Raw genomic sequence first — 24,097 nt, 5'->3', positions numbered from 1 at the left:
TTCACACACCTTTGAAAATATTATGGAGAACGGGAGTTCTCCAGGCATAGGGCATGCAGGTTTCCTCAAGATGTTTTCCTGCACATAACTCCGAAAAGTTAGTACGTCTTAATCACTAAGCTATTACTGCTTTAAGTCCACTTAATTATGGATTAGAGGATTTAAACATTGTTTAACATCCATAATTTTCTCAAAGGTGTCTGCAGTCTGCCAATCCGCACTTAGCCAGCGTGGTGGACTATGACCACACCCTTCTCATTCTGAGAGGAAACCCGTGCTCAGTAGTTCTATCATCATCATAATCGGTTGATGGTGATGATAGAAAATTCTTACAGCGCGTCTATATCTTAACAAGCATTCTTCTTAGTGGCAATGAGCATGGCACATAGCTCGAAAAACCGATAGACGTTGGTGTTCAAAGGTGCTGGAATGTCGACCTCGCACCGGAAAGCGCAGCGTTGAAAGACCTCCCAACATCGGATAACGGAGGTGAGTCGCAGGGAGCCGCTGGATTCTGGCGTGGCGTGACGTGTGAAAGTCCCTATAAGAGACATGTCCAGCAGTGGACGTCCGTTGGATGATGATGATTCTTCTAAAATTTTCCGCAGCTGAACAAATACCTATATTAGCGTTTAAACCACCGTGAGTGATTTCCGTGGTGCGCGAACGGACTCCCTTGAAAAAGGACCCCGTATGGGTTCGAAACTAGTCGGGCTAACGTCGACTACACACGTGAGTAAAGCCGGGACAGATAGTATTTAGAATGAAATACCTATATCATTATACGAGCTTAGGACCCCATTATATTGCTACCGTTCGAGTTTTGTTGAATCTGAATTTCTCCCGAGATTCGGTTTGCTCAAGTTATCGTAAAACTGATGATTTAGGTATTTCCTATACCTATCATAAGCCTATTTCCTATACCTATATGTTTCTCTGTATTGCGTGTAAGTACTATCCAACACACCTAGTTTCTCCTTTCACCAAAGGTTGCCTGGTAGATATTGCTCTGAGCAATAAGGCCACCTTTGCATACAATTGTTTTAGTTTTTAGTATATTTGTTTTTTGCCATGTTTGTCAAATATTTTGTGCGCAATAAAGAATTTCTAGGTATCATCTATCTATCTAAATTATCAGTTTTCGGATAGCAAACATGTCATTCAAAATAATGGTAAGAGCACCGAAATCCTGATGGTGAGTGATGATTAGTCTAAGATAGAAGTGATCGAGTTAACGTCTGAAAGAGGTATGGTAATTTTTATCAAATCCATACCCCTTCACGGTTTCTATGCGACATCCGTGCCAGAACGCTAAATCGCCTAGTAACCCGAAGCCACCCACAAACCAAACCTTGGAAATGAAGTATTGTAGATACATTCCCAAATCGATCTACCCGGGAATCGAACCCGGGACTTATAAGTTCAAAACACTACGCCAGAGATTTTTGAGTTAACAGCTCATAATATTATAATGTAAGAACTAGTAATAGTTTCATTATTGTAGTGATGTATGGTATGTAATTGTACAGTACGGTCCGGCGCCGACGTCACAGGCTAAATTTGTCAGTAAATGCGATGACGTCATCACCCTCTGCAGTCTACAGGGTTCGTAGAGAGTTGCTACGTAAGCGCTACGATTTCAGAATAACTTTTACTTTTATTCTCAAATTGTTATATTATTTTTATTATAAGTGTGAAGCGATGGTGCTGGCATATAGGTCACCTATAAAAGCCCCTTAAAAATATTAGATTTAAAAAAAACTTTATGTAATGTATGTATTATACCTACATATTTAAGGCTTAATTATCATGAGTCCGATAGGATTGTTCAATAAAACACCTTTAGTCATTTTGTGAAAACGTATATTATCAGGATGAATTCAAGAATTTAACAGTCATTTAAGCTGTTAACAGTTAACACACCTCATAGATATAAAAGCTTAACGTAGAGAAATTAAAGGAGTCATACATTGCTATAAGAGTAGAATTTTTATACATATAAAATACATAGTCTCACGCAGTTCTCACTTATATTTAATTTGACAAGCTTGATATACGGATTAAACAACTGTATCATAAGGAAAATACTTACTTATTTCGTATCATTAAAAGTTTTATGTTACTAGATGATGCTCGCGACTTCGTCCGCGCAGACTTAGGTTTATAAAAATCCCGTGGAAACTTTGATTTTCTGGGATAAAAAGATGCCTATGTCCTTCCCCGGAATGTAAGCTAACTCTGAAGCAAATTTCATCAAAATCGGTTTGACTGTTAGACCGTGAAAAGCTAGCAGACAGACAGACAGACACACTTTCATTTAAAATATCAGTAAGTATGGAGAGATATGTGTTACTAGGCAGTAGATTGGAGCCAATACCAGTTACCAAAACCCGAGAAGCTTTTAGGGATGATTCATATTAGATTGTGTCAGATACGACTTATAAGTTACGGATTGTAGGTACGGTTGTTGAAAAAACTTGCACACGGCTTTTGTGTGGCATATTAGTAAATATTCGACGTGTTATCCGCCCAAGTAGCTTTGTAAATACTAAATGTGTCGTACTGATACTTCGGTCTGTTTACGAATAATATGCTTCGCTATTTTTAGGGAAATTCAGCACGTTAATTTCGGATAGTTAAATACCTCACGTTTCGTCATGACTGAGACATCGATTAATATTTACTGAGCCCCTGTGCATTTTCGAAACATCACGAAGTGACAACGTGAAAGTGACAGTCAGGTTTTTACAAATATGGTGCCCGACACGGTCTAATGTGAATTATGTCTTTCTTTATATAATTCCAATTCGTGACTCCGATTACGTGCGTTTATTTTCCCGGATATCTGGTCTCTTGCATGGTCTAATATGCATACCATGCACCATCCCTTATTCCCGTTGAGTCACACTTCCGTTCATAACACTGTAACTCAACGGGAAAAAATTACTCTTGAGTCACACTAGGAATTTTATTTTCCTGACTTTTCACTTTATTTTTAACAGACTTCCAAAACAAAGGTGGTTTCTCAATTCGGCCCGTATATTTTTTATGTAATAAATCATTAGTGTACGTAGGCCGAATTGAAAACCACTCCCTTTTTGGAAGTCGGTTAAAATAAAGTGGCCTTATATCACAGTGTGGCTCAAGGACACACTTCAGTCAAAACTTGTTACACACGCAATGTGGGTGTGACTCAACAGGAAAATAAAATGTTGAGTCAAAGTGTGACTCAAGAGGATTTTTCCCCGTCGAGTCCCAGTGCTACTCACGGGAGTGTGACTCAACGGGAACAACCCTAATAAACTCGTTCCAATAATACTTACGAGATGAATAAAGAAAAACTAGGTACAAACACACATTTTTGTAGCAACTTGTAGCGTATAGAAAAAACACGATTGTTATTCTGTACAACAATGCATGTGGCAAGTAAATATACCCAAACCTTCCTACCTTCAACCCTTATAGTTTGAATACAAAGGAGAGTTATAATGAGATCAAGGACCAAGGTCTCCAAAAGTAATTAATTAATTTATGTAATAGTTATCTAAAAATTCTGATATGGCTTACTTATCAAAAATAATAAACTTATTATGAAGTACCTACTTACAAGAGATGACGTAGGTACTCTGACTCATGATCTATAAATACTACTTAGATTCTAAGAGAGCCTAGTCAGGGGCTAATCGCGGAATGTGATTACAATCAGCATAGCTTCCGTTTGGAACTGAAGACAATTAAATAATAACCAGCAATGTTTTGATACAGTTGTTTATTTCTCGTCTCTATAAAATGATGTAGAAAATCTATTTTTAGTAAGTTTTACATTTTCAAACGATTGATACAAAGTTTATCTTAACGTAAGTTTAGTATGAACTACAAATAAACCTAAATCATGTTTTTATATTCATTTGAATACTGTAGTGTAGATAATTATTAAACATAGTTACGCGTACTTATTCTTAAATTAAGGTGGATAATAATAATTATTATTAATCAGAACTATGTCAGAGATCAGTGCAGTTGTATAGCAATTCATAAAATTCAAAAATGGCAGTGTTTATGAAAAAAAAAATACACAATAGTCAATTTTCTTATACAATATTTTTTTAATTAAATATCTTTTTTATTTTTTGCACAACTTTGTCAATCACACATTTAGTTTTATATGAAAAGCTTCCTTGGGCGAAAGCGTAAATAAGCTTTCATTCTTTACCTACTAATCTTTAAGACTAGTAAATCGACACAAAAATTAGGCGAACATTAGAAACTATAGGTACAGCCTTTTATTCTGATGTATACTTTTCTTTAACTAGGTACCTAGTTTTGGGTTGATACTTAACATACAATTTCAACCGATTTCATTCTCAAGCTTTCAAGGCACACAACTATTTCGATCAAGATTTTTATTAATTACATTGCTTGCCATTTGCTTTTGCAACGAAATCATTCATATGAAAAACAAGTAGGTACGTACTGTACCTACCTACGTATGATTAAGTAGGTACAGCCTACGTAAATATTACTTTTTTTGCTTACAAACATAACGTTTAGTAACGTATGGTGCGGTGCCTTCTTACTTAGTTAGAAATCATAGACAGCAAATCCATTTATAACAATCGTCATGTGCACTGCGCAAATTATACAAACGCAATTTTCCCGCATTTCATAGTTTTCAAGATGGCAGGCCAAGCAGTTTCCCCCCATTACAGTTTTTCAAGATGGCGGACATTATCTACGCTCTCCTTATGTTTAATAACCTGAAAGATCGGCAAATGTCTGGTCGACTTCATCCACGATAACTTTGTATTTACTTCTTTCTTCGATGACTTCATCTGTTAAAATGTTAGGTGAACGTTAGTACAAAATGTGTTAGTAAAAACTAGAAATATTAGTGAGTGACAGTCGAAAAGGATAGGACGATTAGGAATTGATACAGTAACCGAAAAACAACTTGAGCAAAAAGCGGTGTTCGGTCAAACAAGGGTATAATAATAAACCAATCGTGTGGTCCTGCGGGGTAGATATCCCCTCATGGTCCGTCAAAGAGACAGTGGCGGATTTGCCCTAGGGCGGCCAGATATTAGGGGCGGCTATTCGTGACAAAAATTCACTGATGTTATGATAAAAGTTGGCAATAAAGTATGTAGTCTAAATGCTATGATGGGTGCTGAGAAAGGGGCGGCTGGTACCGAGGAGCCTTAGGCCTAGGGCGGTCAACACTGCAAATCCGACACTGAAAAGAGACCTAAAAGATCGACTACGGCGCATTGATCAACTTGTTTGTCGGTTACCGGAGATAAGATACAACTAAGTATTTAATAAGATAGGTACCTATGTTATTAGTTATTGTTGTAGAAGCTAAAACTCCAAAATATTTAAAAAAATTTCCAAACAGTAACAGTAGAAAATTCATCAATTGTACAGCAGATGTACTCGTATTATTTTCCTGTAGCAAGGATGTTTTTATGATGCGACGTGAACCATGGTTTTCTTGCTATACCTACCTACTTTTTATTATTATTCATAAATTCAAAAAGAGTTCTCGCGCCTGAGGAAAAAGACACCGCAAGGACACTTTGGAAAATACCCCCATCTGATAAATCTAGGCAAAACAGAGTCATTATACCTACTTAAATTTATGTAAAAACAAAAATAACGGAATTTATTATTTGCAAAAAACGGTTATTGTTGCTTATTAGCAGTTAGAGTTGCTTGCAGTAGATATAGGTAGATTTTAGGAAATCGTTAGAAATGTTAAAGGATAGGATATTATGTATACTTCGATTTTTACTTATAAAAATCAAATACTTTTTCGCTCGTTCCTTTATTTTAGGCGATGACTCCTGCGTTTTTTCGAATGATCTTTAAAAGAGTGCGGAATGTCTTCCCAGCTTTTGTGTAGAAATTTCACAAAAAATCCTTTTTCTACAATCTAAAGCGACGTTCCATTTTAAATTCCATCATTACTTTGAATGTTACTTACCTTTTAAAAATAGCAATAAAACCTGTATTTTAGTATTTTAATACTATTTTCAATACCATTGTTTAAATTATAAATATCAATCTTCATCAAAATGAAAATTAACTACAGCAATCGCACATTACGGTCTAGTCTCTAAGTATGACTAGTATGTGAATACATGCGTTACTATTTCTTACTATGCAACTAAACTTGCTACTTACCTACTTGTTTCTAGCTTCTAGCAAAATCTCGGCAGCAAGTTTAAATAGCTTCGAGTGCAAAAGCATAAGAAATGAAGCATCTAAGTCAATTAACTTACCACATAGATTAATTATTGGTTTCGCTACATAAAGAAATACATAAGTGCAATATACGTCACAAAAGCTATCTCAAATTATAGTAACTTATAAAAACTTTTTAATCAAAAATCAACTTTTGTAACTGTATCAACATCTCTACGGACGAGAGAATCGCGGCGATAGTCTCGCCGTGTAACAAACGATACAATTTTTCGATACGAGACGGGCCCATTTAGTTTGTATCGAATTTTGTCACACGGCGATACTATCGCCGCGATTCTCTCGTCCGTGGAGATGGCGCCTCAAGTAAAGGGTTTCAAATAATACAAAAGCATTTTAAAATAATAAATTATTTTTATTTTAAATTAAAATTGAAAATAAATACCACCATTAAAAGTAGATGTAATACTTTAAATTAGGAGTGTAAAATATAAATTAAAATACGTCTATACATATAGCGATCGCGGGCTGGTGGAAACGCCGGCGCACCACGGGCCCAAGGCACCAAGCCCAAAGGTCCAGGTTATTCCTTGAGGATGAGCTCGACAAAGGCGGTGTCCAGGTCATCACCGATGTCCTTGTATTTCTCCTTCTCGGCGACGAGCTCGTCTGGACATTTACAACAAATTAATGCAACTCCAAAAATTACCCCAAGTATAAGTTCCAATGATGATTCTAATTCTAATCTAAACCAATGATGAGTAACTTTTAAAATCAATAAAGACTGTACTTTCTTGTACCAGTACATAAAATGCATCAGTGGGATTACGAATGTAAGTAAGTTAGAGCAAATAATGTCAAACTTTACGGAAACTGTAGGATTCGAACCTACGAATAAATCCTAACAGGCAAATCTAAATCACTTAGGTATTGTGTTACATAATATTCATTGTTAGGTAATCATTGGTATAGTAGATAGAGGTAGTTCTTCTGGCTTATGTCTTCAGAATTTAAGTCTAGTAATTAGTATTATAATTTGGAAATAATATGTAAAACCATGTTGTTTTATTAATCATTACAAATTTTCAATATAAATTATTCGTTTCTCATAAATATACTCTTACAAGTCAAGTTTGGAAGCATAAAATTAGGTTTAGCGTCAAGATGTTGTGTAGGTAATGTTACTAATATTATAAAGTATTTAAAAAATGCTTACATGTTGCCATCCTGGTTATTCCGAAGCCATGCGTCGGATTTCGCTTTATCAAGCCCTAAGTTTTGCTTTTAAAATCGCATCGGCGACACTTTCAAATTCATGCAGAAAGCATTGACTACCGAGTTGTTTTGGGGTAATATGAAAGAATATAGATGTGATGGGATATTTTTACTGGTCCGTATTAAATGCACATGGAAAGCGTAAGACGATAAGCGTTATACGGCGCCGGCGGTCAGTGGCAGCGCGGGCAGCGGTCGCAGCCACCCGTCACGGCCGTCGAGATGCCCAGCTCCTTAAAGGCCACGTCCAGCTCCACGCCGATATTTTGGAATAGCTCCTTGCCAGCGATCAGATCGTCTGCGAAGGCCGGCCCGGTCAGTTGCCTCACTCGTATTAGTCCGTTAAAAACACGCATGCGTTTCGAGTCACTAAAAGTGGGAGCAATTAAACGCTATTCCACCAGCTAAGATTTTTGCGATTTATTTTTACAGAAGAAAAATATTTCCCTTTACTATATAATTCGGTATGACATGTTAGAGGGTTAGAAGCTGGGGAAATGGGCAAGATATCGTAAGTTGGAAACGAAATTATTCAGCGGGAGCAGGTTCAGCTGGGGCAGCTTCTGCTGGGGGTGCGTCTGCAGGGGGAGCCTCTGCAGGGGGTGCCTCTGCAGGGGGAGCCTCTGCAGGGGGAGCCTCTGCAGGGGGTGCCTCGGCCTGAGGAGCTTCGGCCGGGGGAGCCTCGGCGGGGGGAGCGGGCTCCGCGGGAGCAGGGGTGGGCTCCGCCGGCGGGGGCGGGGGAGCGGGAGTGGGTTCCGCGGGTGGCGGCGGCGGGGGGCTGGGCTCCTTGGGTGGCGGCGGCGGCGGAGCGTTCTTCTTCGCCTCGAGCCGCCGCTTGGCCTTCTCTATTTGCTTCTCCGTCGGGTCGACGCCCGGGATGAGTTCCACGACCGTGTCGTCGATGTCTTCGCCGATGTCATTGAACCTCTCCTTTTCGTTGATCAGGTCATCTGCAGAAGCCACGACCGTCAGCTCGCCTCACAGTGTCATGCGTTAACGTCTATGCCTGGCTACTTCTCTACTGGGGTTTCGGGTGTCTTCCGGGGCGGTCCGAGTGAGCACGTGGACCATGCGTTCATTCCATGCTTCGGAAAAGGTTCATTGGTTCCTTCCATGCTTCGCTATATCGAATAACGATTTGGAATCGAAGGAGTTTCTCCGTGGCCCAAAGAATACTTTAGCCTCTCGGCAGGAGCATGCGTTAGCACTGTATTGAGTTGGGTACTGGTTACAACCATGGAGGTACTATCATGACCCGTGCTTGATTCATCCAATGATATTTACAATTTTGAATGATTGTCTAGTTTTTTTGAAATACAATTTTTTTTTAATGAAACTTTTGATGAACTTTATTAAATTGTTATTATTTTATGAAATTTGTGTAGGTATAGTTTGTAATATAGCTGGTGGAATAATTAGTTTTAAGGGTGAAGGATTCAGACGGATTAGTAAAAAAAAGACAAGGGTTAAAAATAGTAATATATTTATAAACACTTGTGTTAGAATACTCTTAAAATCATTATTTACTTCTCACGAACTTATCTATCTTTTTATTAATCAATAACATTTCAAAAAAGACGGATTACCCTAGGTCGATTATTGTAAATTACATTTTCAAAATCTGTATTCTTCATAAGGAGTCATCTCAGAAACGCAAAGCTCTAAGCAATTGCCAGCTTGTTTGCATTTCGGTATAGCTAATGTAACGTGTTCTACATCTAGTAATTATCTGTCATTATTCATAGATTAATTTTAATAAATAACAACGGAAACTATGACACAAGAAAAAGAAACATTCTCGAAACCATATAGAATATCAAATACTTCATATCATAAATCAAGCATATTCTCATAAATATCATTATTTTACGTGTTACCATCACTCATTAAATAAAAATAACTAATCTCTTTCCTAGCATTAAGTAAATAAAAAGTTCATAATAAATCGCAGACAGTGCACTCCCCAATAAAACTAAAATATTATGTTCATCGGAATCGCTTAGCAAGCTATTAGCTATCGTTAGGAATGTTGTTCCTATGTTAATATTGTCTTTTATAAAAACTATCAATTTAGAAAAGAGTATTTACGACTCGTTTTGGTCCCATTTATGGAATGTCGAAATATCTTAACAATAATTTAAATATTAGCGTAGGTACATCAGCACGATTCAACTACGGTCGCGTTTTTACAAATGACTATGACGAAATGAGGAATTACACTTAATACGGGACAAAAAATTAGTAAACTGTGAAGGTACGAAATTAAATAAATTGCACATGGCAGTGGTGTCGTAGCGAACACTCGATCTTGACGTTACATAAAAGCGGCTGGCAATACTTTACACTCTAGTAACATCTAGTCACCCGCCCGCCTCACTTGCGAATTAACTAGTCCTTATCATAAAAAAATCATGTTATCAAAAGTAAAATAAGGAAAAAATCAAAAGTAAAAAAATCAATAAATAACACGAGAGTTCAGTAATTCCGGCTCAAAAAGCCCGCGTCTCATCATAAGAGTAAAAATACGCTTTCGCAATGGCCGCCTGTCGGGTGTCAAAAGTGACATACGTCATTTCGAGAGCCGGCTAGTGAGGTGCGTATTCGTTCCTCGATATCGATAAATGGGTGAAGTGAGTCGGGCGGGTTAGAGGGGGAATGTTCACATATTCTGGATGTCGTGGAGCGTGGCCTCCATTTCCTCCTGCAGAACTTTGCTCTTTTCGCGCTCGGCCACCAGATCGTCTGCAAGATCGGACGCGGCCACGGTAAGTCACACACACCACTATACATGAAACGAATATTCTCGATGTTTGAAAACAAAACAATTTTTTATTTCTAAAGTTATAGATTATTTAATTTTTATACTACAAATACACTTTTAATTTGTGTTATCAAAATAGAGATTTAATTCACTTGTCTAATAAATTCCATTCTTGGCTAAAATAAATGATTTTAACCATCTTCTTACTTAAATAAGAAAAAAACAAACAATGATATCATTATTTGTTAATGATAATGCATTTACTTCAAGGACATCGAGAATATTCGAACCAGGCGGTTAGGGCAAAAAACAACATTTAAATAAAACCATGCAGAAGTCAAAATAAATCGAAAAACTACGACGACAATTCGAGCAGTCTAGCAGGAAACATTTAAACTCCATGCTAACAAATAATATCCTACACAACTGTGAATATATCTATAACTTTGCAATACATTTTTCGCCAATTTATTTTCTCAGTTGCGTATTAAATAAATTAAAAACTAAATGTTACTGTGAAATTAAGAAAGTATCAAGCTAGAATTATAGCGAAATGAAAAATAAAGAAGCTTTAAACTCTATAGTACAGCTTTGTAACTCAAAAACACAGCTCAAATGATGGCTGAGATGGTTTAAGTGCGTTTATATCCAAAGCTTTGGTTATTTATCAAACATTAACGTTTTTGCAACTTGACTTCAGAGGTAATTTGAAATTCAACTTATCCGACTGCTGTACTCGATAATATACTTGTTCTACCTGTAGAATCTTGAAACTCAATATCCAGATTTAACTTTTTAACAATTGCCTAAGTCTAATTATAGATTTTTTTACGAAATTCCTACTATAAATTTTTCGTAGTGTAATGAAATAAATATTACCTTCAAGCCTGTCGACCTCCTTCTGGAGTTTTTGCACAGAGCGCTCAGCGAATTCAGCGCGAGCTTCAGCCTGTAAACATTTGAGAAATGAATTAATACATGACCTTATAATAAATAGCCTTTTTTCTGATATTTTTTCAAATGCTAAATTTATCGAAAACTATGAACTGTAATAATTACTGTATTCGCTATGACGCATTAACTACTACAGTGTATAATACAGTGTATAATAAAGAATATGTTACTTTAACTGTACTTAAATAACATAAAACAAAACAGAAAAGAGGCTATTTTTATTGATATAAAAATTTCATGCAAGATATTTCTATTTTTACGTTAAATTACTTCAATTAATCAAAATACCAATAAAATTTATTTACGTTTAACACTTTAAAAAATTGGAATTAGTTAAATTCACAAAAAAAACATTTAAAACTACAACTCAAGCGCCACACATCATGCAAATTACCTTTACCAAAAGCAGCTAAGTGCCGAACTGCGGCTATAATTTAACACGATATACAATTTTACCCCTTATAACAAAAAATGTAGATAAATATGAAAATAATGTTATGTACAAAGAAATACGGCAAGTAGCTTTGGTCTCTTATACTGTTTAAAAAAAATTAATGATGCATTTATAAATGTCAGATCGAATGTGTTTCAATTATATTTTATTTTTTTAAACCAAAATTATAAAAGTACTTACATAGTAATTTTTTCATATAAGTACCCACATATGAATGAATGAATATAAATATAATCTAATAAATGATTTTTCGATGATACCTATATACAACAAAATATTAAGTGCAAGAATTTCAAAAAGTATATAGGTAGGTACCTATTGTATTTATTTTACTATCATTCGAAAGCCCTACGATAATGAGGATCTCAGTGTTTACAGGTAAAAGTAATAATCAGTGATAAACTTTTGTAAATGTAATTAATATCTTACTATAAACAGTTTTATCTGTTCAATGTGTTGCCGAGACCAAAGCTACCGCCAGTACAGAGACTTACTTGCGTCAGTTTCTGCGAGAGGCTGTGTATCTTATCCTCGACGTGATCACGGGACGCCATCGCCTAGCCACACATACTAATTACTTAGCAAGCCACCGGCATGCTAGCGCCCGTATTGTGACTGTACGCCATGGACTTATAATCTTTATTTTAAATGATTCTTGGACCAAGCCTGGCAAATAGGCAAACGAAGATAGAGTTGAAAATGATGTGATAATAAGTAGTGATAGAAAGAGAGTATTCCATCATAATATCGAATTATTAAGAAGGATTCGACATAGACAAAACGATTGAAGCATGATTTGACCCTTTTATAGAAAAAGTTCAAGTAAATATCCCAAAGTCAAAAGATATCCCGAAATAAAAAGAAATTATGTAATTAATTATAATATATGAATATGCAATTCAGGAAAATACTAAAATGATAGAAGGAAGAAGGAATAATCCTCAAAAAAAAAGTATAAAGATTCAAATAATACAAAATGGTAACATACAAGAAGATAAAGCTTTACTAGACTGCGTAATAAATAAGAAACCAAAAGCGTACAATCACAAAACAGGCGCAAGTGATATACATAAATAATAAATACAGGAATAAAATTATTCACAGGTAAAAGTAAAATAATGATAACCTCTAAAATAATAATATGAAGATACATAGATGAAGCACCAACCGCTGTCAGCCACTGGACTACACAAACCTACACCATTGAATTAGCCCTTCTCACCTTGTTAGCACGGATGGATACGGAGATCTTAAGAAACAAGGACAAAGAGGGGCTATTTCATGAAACACAGATTGGCAATGAGCGTGGTTCAACACTACAACCACAACCAGATATATCTAAAGATTCCTTCGCTGCAGCCGCCGTTACCTCTTTGAGCTGCGCGTCGAGCAGTTTCACCTGACCCTCGTAAGTTTCTTCCCTTTGTGTCGCCTGCGATTATTTTTTGTTAACGAATTTACACAAATAAAACAGCGAAAACGAAACTCCATGCAGTATCATACAGTGCCACAGTATAGTTTAATTTACAACAGCAACACTGTCCGATACCAGTACGAAGATTATTAGGAAAAAACTAAAACAACATAACTGTTAAAGGAAAACGTACACAACAACTAAGAGTACGAAATCGAAGAAATAAAATAGAAAATGGTTATACTCGCACTACGTTTCACGCTCAATATATCACAAAAGGTTTCGGCTGTGGCTTTGATAACCATTGAAAATTACAGGTTATCAAAAATATTTGGAATTAGGTTGCGTTTCGAAATGTACTGACTCGGAGAGCTGTTTTTTATGATTAATTGAGCATGAACAGTACACTAGAGGGAGTGTGCGGCATAATGCAGTTAGGCAAGCGTACAAAACACTCGCACAAATGAACCGATCTCGTTCGCATCACACCTCCTTTAGGCGGGTTGTGAGGGTTTTGATCTGATTTTTGTACTCCTCTTCACGTTGGTTGGCCTGTTAGGAATGGTACTCATTAATTACTTTAGTACTCATTCTGTCATCCTACAGTTTCTACGGTAGTACCTACATAAGATTAGACGTTATTGTTCATAACGTAGCAGACATTAAATACCTCGAATACCTATCTGGTTGGTGCATCATAATCAAGTTTCACTTTAACTTCAATCAATTATTCAACTATTTTATTTTATGGTCATTAGCATAGATTCCTAGCTGAATCAATATTTGAAACTAGCTCTTATGGAAACAACAATACGGTGTTAGTTTGTATATTTACCTTTTCCTCGGAGACTTCTAGGGATTTCAGGTTGTTACCGACCACGCGGAGCTCTTCTTCAAGCTCGACGATTTTGCTGAAATGAACAGAAGAGACAAATAAATTTAATCTGTTATAAATTTCAATAGTAGGTTTCGAAATGTATCGTGTTATTATTTTAATTAAAAAATCTGGGGTATTGGTTTATTAAAAACTGCCATACCCCTTCTAAGTTAGCCCACTTCCATCTTAGACTGCATTAACACTTACCATCAGGTGAGATTTCAGTCATGGACTAACTTGTAATGGACTAAAAAAATCTACCTTGACTTAGGACTTTAATATGGTTATTTTTTTCAAATATTAATGAATGAGGAATGAAAACAAAGGAGTCAATAGTTTAAAGTGTCCGTCATTAAAGTAATGAACCTGACCCAAATACTTGTCAATTTAGACAAAAAATTCAATAGTGTGTTTCTCTGTGGTAGTTATAAAGCTCATGCTGGTTATGCTTATATTATGGTTGACAGTTTTGTTACGTGAATATTTTTTTGTAAATGTTAACAGATTCATGCTTAAATAAAAAAGTAGAATTATCAGGTAGGTATATGAAATTAAAAAGATCTGTACCATACATTCTGGAAAATATTGTTCTATTTTTCCAGCTTGTATTTAATATTATATAGACCACAAACGACAACTTTTTTGTGCAGAAATCTAAGGACAAGTGTCCACTAGCATTAAAACTTTCAGAAGTAAGTCACTTGCACACACTTGTAAACAGCAAGTCAATTTCTACAAAAATCACATTGATATGCCAATCACAGCTGACTCCTGCAAGTTGCAGTCGACACTTAGCTTTGTGACATAGCTTAGTAATAGATTTTGTTAGTACCATCAATTGATAGAAAATTTTAATATAAACAAGTAAACCATGACTTAAGTATATTATTACTAGATGATGCGCGCGACTTCGTCCGCGTGGATTTAGGTTTTTTTTTAATCCCGTGGGAACTCTTTGGTTTTCCGGGACATAAAGTAGCCTATGTCCTTCCTCGGTATGCAAGCTATATATAACGGATAGGCCGTGAAAGGTTAGCAGACAGACAGACACACTTTTGCATTTAAAATATTAGTACGAATAATGGATATAGACTAAGAAAAAAAAGTAAGTATACGATACTCTTTGTTTTTTATTAATTGTCATTTATCAAACGTATTCTGTTTCACAGAATAATGAAATTCCACCGTTGTGTAGTCATTTTACATAATTCGTTGTAATTTGCGCATAATAGGGCTTCTTATCCGTTATTTAAGTTATTCTTTTCGCTAGACAGTAAGTTCTACTTATGTATATCAATCCAATTACGAAGTAACACGTCTTTATTGCGGATTAAACATTTTTGTGTTTTATTCACTATTGTACAGGCAGTTAAAGTCAATTTATGGTTATCGTTAAACTTTGACCGTCAATAAAATCAAAATGGGTTGTTCGAGTTAGGGTTTTCTAACTTTGGATCAATTCAATGTCAATGAATCAGTTGCTTAATATTTTAGATTTACAATTTATTATTTTACATTTTTTATCGATAACTATTGCCTGCATCCCTGATGATGCTAAATGTTGATGCAGTGTATACCTAATATCACGTTAAGATATCAATTTAGTATCAACGCCCGAAATGGAATTTATAAAGTATGACTTCGCATAAAATACAAACAGGTTTACCGGCATATTATGCAAAAAAAATGCTACCAAATCTTGGGTTTCTTCTTTACTGATATTGCCTTTCATATTATCTATATCTAAACATATAATAAAAGGAAAAAGTGATTGACTGACCGACTGACTGATCTATCAACGCACAGCTAAAACTACTGGACGGATCGGGCTGAAATTTGGCATGCAGATAGCTATTATGACGTAGGCATCCGCTAAGAAAGGATTTTTGAAATTCAAACCCTAAGCGGGTAAAATAGGGGTTTGAAATTTGTGCAGTCCACGCGGGGGAAATGGAGAGTATAAGCTAGTATTATATAAAAGGAAAAGCTGACTGACTGACTGACTTATTGCTCTATCAACGCACAGCTCAAGTTACTGGACGGATCCTCTAAGAAAGGATTTTTGAAACTCAACCCCTAAAGAGGTAAAAGAGGGGTTTAAAATGTGTGTAGTCCACGCGGACGAAGTTGTTGGAATAAGCTAGTGTACTTTCGCTTTAAATGCAGTTTTTTAATTTTATAAAGATGTTGTCGTTTGTGATTTTTGTTAAATCGTTAAATCTATCCATTTACAATACGGCCGTCTATATAATCGACACAATCGTGTTTGTTGAACATCATGATTTATAATTTCAATGTACTATCGACAATAAAACATCGATACTTGTCTCACCGAGGACGCAAAGTACATCCCTATACTTTGTTCCGTTTATGATAAAGACATAGTGGGAATTACCTATCATATTTAAATATTTTCGAATGTTCTTTAAATAGATCGGAGAGCATAAAGATAAAATTATTATGTAAATAATTATTATATTTGCTCTTTTGTTTCTAAAATAAAATATTCATTAAAACAAAATTTTCATCTAGGCTAAAACTTGATTAAAAATTAAAGGATTTTTTTTCTATGCGATGTGCGTTATGATTCAGTAGGAAAAAAATATTTTAGATTTCTTTTCTCTTCACATAATTATATTATAGTGACGGCCATATTGAAAACGGAATCGTTATAGTTAGCACTTAGCGCCACAAAAGTTGACTGCGTTTTGCGATCCATCAATTTCATTGCATAATCTAAGATGTCGTGCGTGGAGCGAAAAAACATAATCTGCAAGAGTATTTATCCTATACCTACTGTTTTTCGCTATACAAAACAACGAACTCCTAGTCAAAAGGGATTCTCGCGCTAGTCTGAAGCTGTTATACCATACTTAGCAGCGATAATATACTTAGCTCGTTAAAAGTTACTATGCCTCGATTTCACCAACGTAAATCCGTAAGTTTAAGTTGCAAAATATCAAATCCGAGAGTGAATTTGATATTTTGGCAGGTTTTCAATACAAAAACTGTCATCACGCCCAATTTATTCTTCGGTTAAACGTCATTCAACGTTGGTGAAATCGGCACTAAATGTCAAAAAAAATATTAAATAGGCTTATTGAACCACTAAATTACTGGCAAATCACGAACTGTTTGAGGACAGACTAAGTGGTAAAAAGGAAACAATATTGTCTGCTCTAATCGCCTGCTTGTCAAGTTTTGTGGCGCCACTTATGACATAGACCATAATTAGATCCTATCCTAGAATAACTATAAGCAAGCTATAGAGTGCTTACACCGCTTATATGAGTCATTGTGCCAATCGTAAGCAGATGATTCTTGTATGCCCGGCAAACAAGTTGAACCTTAAGCGCAAAAGTTGGCGAATCCACGAATCAAGGGTCGACTATCAACTAATGACGTGCACCAGTGCTGACTGATTAACCAATCGCGTGCACTCGCCATTCACCAATCAATCACGTCAATGTTCATTTTGTTTGCTGGGCATGTCGCGGTAAATCAAGTGTAGCCACGTGTAGCGCCATGATTTTATCAATGCACAAGTTATAATACCTTAGTTTCGTCAATACTTTTGAACCTTCGACAGTAATGCTGATCATGTTAGGTTAATAATCTCAGGCGCTCTTTGCAACTAGCTCAATATTAACTGTATGCGCTAAACTCACCATTCGCTCTGCTCTGCGCGCTCCTCGGCCCGCTCGAGGTCTTGTTCCATCAGCACGAGCTTGCGCGCCACCTAGCGCCGGCCGAGCGTTAGTACACGCCCACGCACACACACACAACACACACTACGCTACGCTCGTCCATCGCCGCTCTCGACTCAACGCTTTGACGGTGCAGTGCGTGACTACTGGACGACTACTGGATTTGTGATTTCCTTTTAAATACAGCCTTATGTCCAACGGCTGGGCATAGGCCTTCACTCTTTGATAGGAGAGAGGGATAATATTTCGCGATGTCAAAAATTAGGTTGCTTCGTTTGTCCTTTTCAAATACAGCCAATTAAGAACTACTTAAAGGCTGAGCAAAGCCCTCTCTCTGATAGGAGAGGGATAAGTATTTGCGATGCCAATATATCTTTCACTGCAATGTAATCTGATGGAGTGACTGTGCAGTTTTATATCTGTGAGGCAAAGACCCATACCCCTAAATCATTGCTAATAAGGCATTACAGGGTGCAAGGTAGTGAGGGAAAGGATTGGTTAATTATACTCGCTGGTTCAATTATTCTTTAAACCAGTTTGTGAATAAAACGTGGTCTTATTCGTTGATAAGACCATCAAGATTTTTTGGAGTTGCACTCCTAAGTTTGCCGACTGAAAGTTAGGCCAAAGAACAATTTTTTAATGTTCAAACTAGGTTCTTTTGACATCGCTTGCTTATAAATTATCCGCAAAAGCAACACAAAACAACAAAATAAAAAAAATAGAATCACACAAAGCGGGTAGTCGAGAGCGGAGTCCGAACTCAGTAAAATATAAACGAGGGTTGTCCCAAAACATTTAAGCTTTAAATTTTAGTTTCAGTAATATTTATTAACATATAATATCTAAGTGCTATCTAGTGCGTTATTATATTCGTTATGTGATGTGTGCGCTTGCATATGTGCGGCACGCATACGGCCAGTAATTCTGGTGTAATGCGGTGCATATCTGAAAACGAAAATTGCCCTATACCACACATATTTCCTGGCACAGACTAGCCTACGGCCACGAAGATGATACACACACTAAAGAACAGAAATTTAGTCGAGACACGGACATGATAGTTAACATCGCTAGAGAAATATCCATGAGATGGGGCAACCCTTGTTTTGTTTTAGCTTTACAGGAGAGTGGCGCTTGCAGCACGCTCCGCGGTGCAAGGGCCACTGGCCTGAACTTAAATATTAATCGTAAATCAAAAGTCAAATTAATGTAAATAAACAACACCTATGAGTTATTATCATGGCTGATGCTAATAAAAATAAAATGTAATGTCACCACCTCGGCTTCCATCTCGTAGGCGACCTAAAATGGACATGCAAAAACAACAGCGACCGCCGATGTTAGAATCGATGTCGATAATACGAGTTACGGTGCAACAATGTTAAGAATGCAAATGAACAACCATGCAAAAACTGTGGCGAAAACTTGCTAAACGAATCCACGAGCTCACCGCAATCTCTCAATGTTACCTGATACACCGCACAAAATGTATTTGAAGTTGAACGCGCTTGAGCGCAACTCATCAGAAAAGTTTTTAGGCATATCAGTAGTACAGATCGAGTGTGACGGGAGCCCGCGGCTAATTCAATGGAAACCTACGATTCACCAGTCTCGGCGCGCTCCTCGGCGCGCTCCAGATCCGCCTCTACCATGGCGAGCTTACGAGCCACCTGGAGACATGATACCGTGTGAGAAACTTGCGAAATCCCTTCTACGTGCACAAAGTAAAAATGTCAGCGTTATTGTGTACTTCGTCGAACTCTTAAGCAACTGCCCCTTCATATATGGCAGTAACACTTATGTAACGACGTATGCGAGGCAAGGACCGGTCGGTCCTTATAAGGGAAAGAAACGTACGGTCGTGTACGATACTTTTCCGTTTTCGGACTGACTTTTAAGACTACCTTCACCACGCAGGGTCATATGTCAGGGGAATTAGGACAATTTTATTGAGACCATCTGTCCACCACATGTTATATTTACGCATCGTGACAAGGGAATGTGTTAATGTATGAATTTGAAACTGGATAATGTGGACACCTTATCGGAGTGCGATAACTCCGTAAAGCGATTCCAGAACGCTTTATCAAAACTGAAGTCTATATAACAATGATAACATGCTACACGAACAACTTGAAAGTATATTAGTGTACTTAATCAAATTTTGGCTAAGATTCTGGCGTTAGTAATGATAATGAATTTACAACAGAAGAATTTTTTTAACACAGACTTCAAACGAAATAAGTAAGAAAAAATTAGGGAGCGTTACTACTCATTGGACTGTATTAAAATTCTGTACAGGAATAGCATCACTCGAAGTCGTCAGATCACAAAACATGTCATACCTGCATCTGAATTAAAATAGCTCAGATCTTTAGCGTTTATGATTTAGGTATAAAATTGTTAACACTGATAAAAGTGATGCAGGAGAAATATTTATAATCAAGTAAGTAGGCGCTGGAAAGCAAAACAAGGGTAAACCAAACAACACCACAACTCAAAGACCTCATCGTATTTCTTGTCGGCTTCTTCAGCGAGGAACCTGGCTTCCTTCAGCTGATTCTCCAGGGCGTCCATGCGCTCTTCATCAGCCAACGACCTGTTCTCGAGGATCTTGCGGGCACTGTACCCCATAACATTTATATAAATTTCGGTTCAGAAAATCAATTTTATATCGATGGTATCAAGGGTGACCCGAGAGTTAGAAGACATGCAAGGGACAGAACAACAAGGAACGATTAAAGCGACATACAACCTGTGGAACTGCAATGCTGTGGAGAAAATCTTAGAAACAGCACGCATCTTTTGAATCATCGGAAAGAATGTGTGTGTCATCAAGATATATTCTTACGACGATACGTGCTGTTTCAAAGCAACCATTTTAAATAAAACATTAAATATTTGAAGATAAGTCCTACATCATAATACTAACTCAAATTAGGAGTCACTTCTTCATTTGAAATCCAAAACACTGATGATTTCAAAAACTGTTTTTCTAATAAATAACATTTTACACAGTAAATTAAGCAAAATTTATTATAAATTTATTATAAGTATTGATTTACTAAACAGTGAAAGTGTTTTTGACTTCAAGTATAACTATTTTGTGTTGTTATACGCTAGATTGCCATTTTTAAGTAATTAAAAATAATACGTATTGCGGCCCTTGAAACCTTCATTTAATAACAAACATTGGCCTGAAGGCAATTCGACCAAGCCTAGTCCCAGTAGTTACGTGTCAAGGTCTACTGATTTAACATATTGATGTCAAATAGATTTTCTAGGAAAATTCAAGTTTCAGATGTGTTTTAGATCTTTCTTTATGTATTACAAAATAAAGGACAGAATATTTACTGGAGTTTTTGATTAATGCAAAAGCAATATCAGACGTAAAGAAATCAGCCAAATGCATTTACGAAATCCAGGTAAATATGGCAGCAAAAACGAAACGAGCGTTTCGAAATAAAATTGCCATTAAGAATAAAAAAAAATGATATTTAAAATAACGATCAGTGAATTCAGTACTTAATTACATTTTGAAATAAAATATTGACATTTATGAGTATTTAAAGTGACAACCCTACGTCGTAATAATGTTATACAATAAAAATTAAATACTTAAAAGTTCCATTTTACTTTGACGCTTAATTGTTTCAACGTCGTTGACGAGAAGTAAAATCTTGTACTAAGGCCACCTACTGTTCCTAATTTTTAGGGTTCCGTACCCGAAGTGTGCCAACAGGACCCTATTACTTGTACGCTGTCCGTCCGTCTGTCTGTCTAGCGAGCTGTATCTCATGAAAATTTCAACTCTCTACCTAAGTACCTACCTATTAAGGCAGGTACTTAGGAAGAGAGTTGAAATTTTCTCAGAATGTGTACCTATTTAAATTGCCGCTATAACAACAAATAATAAAAAAATCAAAATTCAAAAACATTAGAAATACGTGAAAATTTCAAACATGTTATTTCTTGTACGATGGTACGGAACCCTTCGCGTGCGAGTCCAACTAGCGCTTGGCCGTTTTTTTAAAAGAACCAGTCGAACGTATAACAACCGAAGCTATTGCATCAACAGACGTTCACCTCTTCGTATTTCTTGTCAGATTCCTCTGCGATGAGCTTGGCCTGTGACAGTTGCGCTTCCAAGATGGCGACGCGGTCATCCTCCATATTGGTTCGGTTCTCCAGCGCCTTGCGTATTCTGGTTAGTGCGGGGCCAAACACATGCGTGTTATAACATCGATATCGATAAAAAGTACATGATGGAATAGGGTCTCTTTTAATGGTTTTGCCACATAGCAGTTCTAAAATGTTTTAAAACATTATTAACCATTATCTTACATTTTTAACGTGACAGTTGGGAACTTAGTTACAATTTGTGACAAAACGTAACAATGTTCAATAACGCTTTCAATAACATGTTATATCTGCAGCAGTGTAGCAGCACCATTAAACTATATTCTTGGCTTTGACAGTATCTAATTAAGTAATTATTTTACTTTATAATAGACCAGTAAAATGATTTTAAGAAAAAAATTACATGGACATTTTTTGAAGTTTTTAAAAATGTAAAATTCAAGAATAGGAATTTCAAGCACTCTCGGAAACAAGAATATTTCTGAAAGATAGGAAATCTCGTAAATACTAAATAGGTACAGAAAGAAAAATGTTCAGAGCTGATAAAAACACGAAAACAAAAAAGTAAGACTAGGTTATGAACTAATAATAACACTCATGCACACAATATAATAATTATTAATCATAAAAAGAAAATTCTATTAATAATAATAGTTAGAAAATATATTAATTTTAAAAATCATTTAAAAGATTTCACAGTGTAAAATCTACCAAGAAGTGGTAATAATATAATAAAAAGATTAAAATCTACTTTTACTACGCTTTCTGGCTTATCAGTGAATCAGCGCCAGCGTGCTAAATAAGTATCTCGTTTCATCTCGTTTACTCAATGCCTTCGTAAGCCCTAGGCGATGAAAACTTTAATTCACAACCTTGAGACAGGTGTATTACGGGTCGTAGTGCTGTACGCATACGCAAATATATCGATGACGGAGCAACATGGCGCAGGCTACGCTGTTTGGTGTCACGCTATTTAAAAACGTCTGGATTTTATCCTATACCGGCCTTTATATAGCTCCAAACTTGCTATAATTATGTTGCAACGGTACGTAATGGGTAAATGTATCTTTTTGCTAAAACTGTGCCAATGCCTACTGCAAAAGTGTCGTGTCAAAAAATCTGAAAAATTGCGATTAGTAGATGTCGCACTAATTTGGCTGCTAGAGGTACTAAGGCCAGCTAATTTGACTTCAACTATTCAAAACATGTTTATACTCACAAATGGATGAGGATTCGATCATTTGTCAGAAATAATTATTGTTGCTGATAGACGAGATTAGATTAGATACTGATTCTGCATCAAGATAATGTAACGCATGAGACTGCAGTACTTCAATCAAGAATTCATTACCAAATCATTTCCTGGGATCTAGATAATATGAACAACGTACATATTATGAGGGTCCAAAAATCACTATAGACTTAAAAGGGTTCATAAAATAAATGACAAGTTATCCTTTGACTACTATCACAAACTGCCTAAAATGGAAGCGGTCTAATTTGAAAGAAATATGGCAGTTTTTATTCAGCCTATAGGCAATTCGAACAATTTGACTTGATTTTTTTTATTGACTTCCAAAAAAGTGGGTTTTGAATTCAGCGGTTTTTTCTACTTACGTACACCACACACCAATTTTTCTGAGATTTTTGGACCAAACAATGTTTTTTTTTGTTATTGTCGGCGAAAAAATATCATCGAATATCTAGAATGTGTAATATGGCTTACAAAGCCAAACTTTTGCATAGTTACTATGACACCAGGCAACGTTAGCACTTAGCAGCCAGTTTATTTAAAATTAAGACATACTAGGGCTTCAACATGGTGCGGACTCACCGTTCCGATTCATCGGCGGCCTGGCTAGCCTCCGCGAGCTTGGCGGTGGCGGTCGCGAGACGCTCCTCTGACCTTTCAAGGTCCTCCTCGAGCAGTTGGATGCGTCGGTTGAGCGCAGCAACTTCGGATTCGGCCTGCGAACATAATCTTTCATTAGGACAGGCAAAGTGTTAAAAGTTCCTTAAAAATAGCTAAATGAATATCATCAGCCTGTACTGAGGGGTCTACTACAAGTTTGCTCTCAGAACGAGAAGAGTTTAGGCATAGTCCACCACGCTGGTCAAGGGCGGATTGGCAGACTGCACAACTCTGTCGGGCATTCAGGCTTCCTCACGATATTTTTCAACTTTATCACAACTCCAAAAGTAAGAGCTGTTTGCCCGGGATTTGAATAGATACTATAAACTATATCAGAATCAAGTATCTACTTATTTTCTGCGATTTAATTCAGTAATGTCCCTTTTAGCAGGACAGCCC

The 24,097-nt window shown here is 36.5% G+C and overlaps 2 protein-coding genes across 48 annotated transcripts in view; both read right to left on the bottom strand.

Annotated features, from left to right (window-relative positions):
- The window catches only part of Tm2 (tropomyosin 2), a 31,197-nt gene extending 9,759 nt beyond the window's left edge, over nucleotides 1-21,438 (bottom strand). The window contains exon 1 of the transcript XR_011237745.1: nucleotides 21,429-21,438. The gene's annotated coding sequence lies outside the window, so the exon portion shown is untranslated. The remainder of the gene's footprint in view (nucleotides 1-21,428) is intronic.
- The window catches only part of LOC117990028 (tropomyosin-2), a 43,888-nt gene continuing 21,632 nt past the window's right edge, over nucleotides 1,842-24,097 (bottom strand). For 3 of the 47 annotated variants that reach the window (XM_069504152.1, XM_069504153.1, XM_069504164.1), the window contains 8 exons: nucleotides 23,621-23,754; nucleotides 20,152-20,269; nucleotides 19,246-19,316; nucleotides 13,895-13,970; nucleotides 13,015-13,077; nucleotides 12,140-12,202; nucleotides 11,117-11,186; nucleotides 7,541-8,426 (listed from right to left, as the gene is read on the bottom strand). In XM_069504152.1, the coding sequence (XP_069360253.1) occupies nucleotides 8,005-8,426; nucleotides 11,117-11,186; nucleotides 12,140-12,202; nucleotides 13,015-13,077; nucleotides 13,895-13,970; nucleotides 19,246-19,316; nucleotides 20,152-20,269; nucleotides 23,621-23,754 (1,017 nt within the window). In that variant the 3' untranslated portion in view covers nucleotides 7,541-8,004. Of the gene's footprint in view, nucleotides 4,833-6,595; nucleotides 6,871-7,540; nucleotides 8,427-8,942; nucleotides 10,219-11,116; nucleotides 11,187-12,139; nucleotides 12,203-13,014; nucleotides 13,078-13,548; nucleotides 13,612-13,894; nucleotides 13,971-17,604; nucleotides 17,676-17,817; nucleotides 18,592-19,245; nucleotides 19,317-20,151; nucleotides 20,270-21,732; nucleotides 21,851-23,620; nucleotides 23,755-24,097 lie in introns of those variants that run through there. The other 44 variants (XM_034977459.2, XM_069504157.1, XM_069504173.1 and 41 more) reach the window with 30 other exon arrangements.

Source organism: Maniola hyperantus, chromosome 17, assembly GCF_902806685.2.
Source record: "Maniola hyperantus chromosome 17, iAphHyp1.2, whole genome shotgun sequence".
Taxonomy (NCBI): domain Eukaryota; kingdom Metazoa; phylum Arthropoda; class Insecta; order Lepidoptera; family Nymphalidae; genus Maniola; species Maniola hyperantus.
The sequence above is the reverse complement of the archived record's forward strand: the minus strand, read 5'-3'. Positions and strand labels throughout refer to the sequence as shown.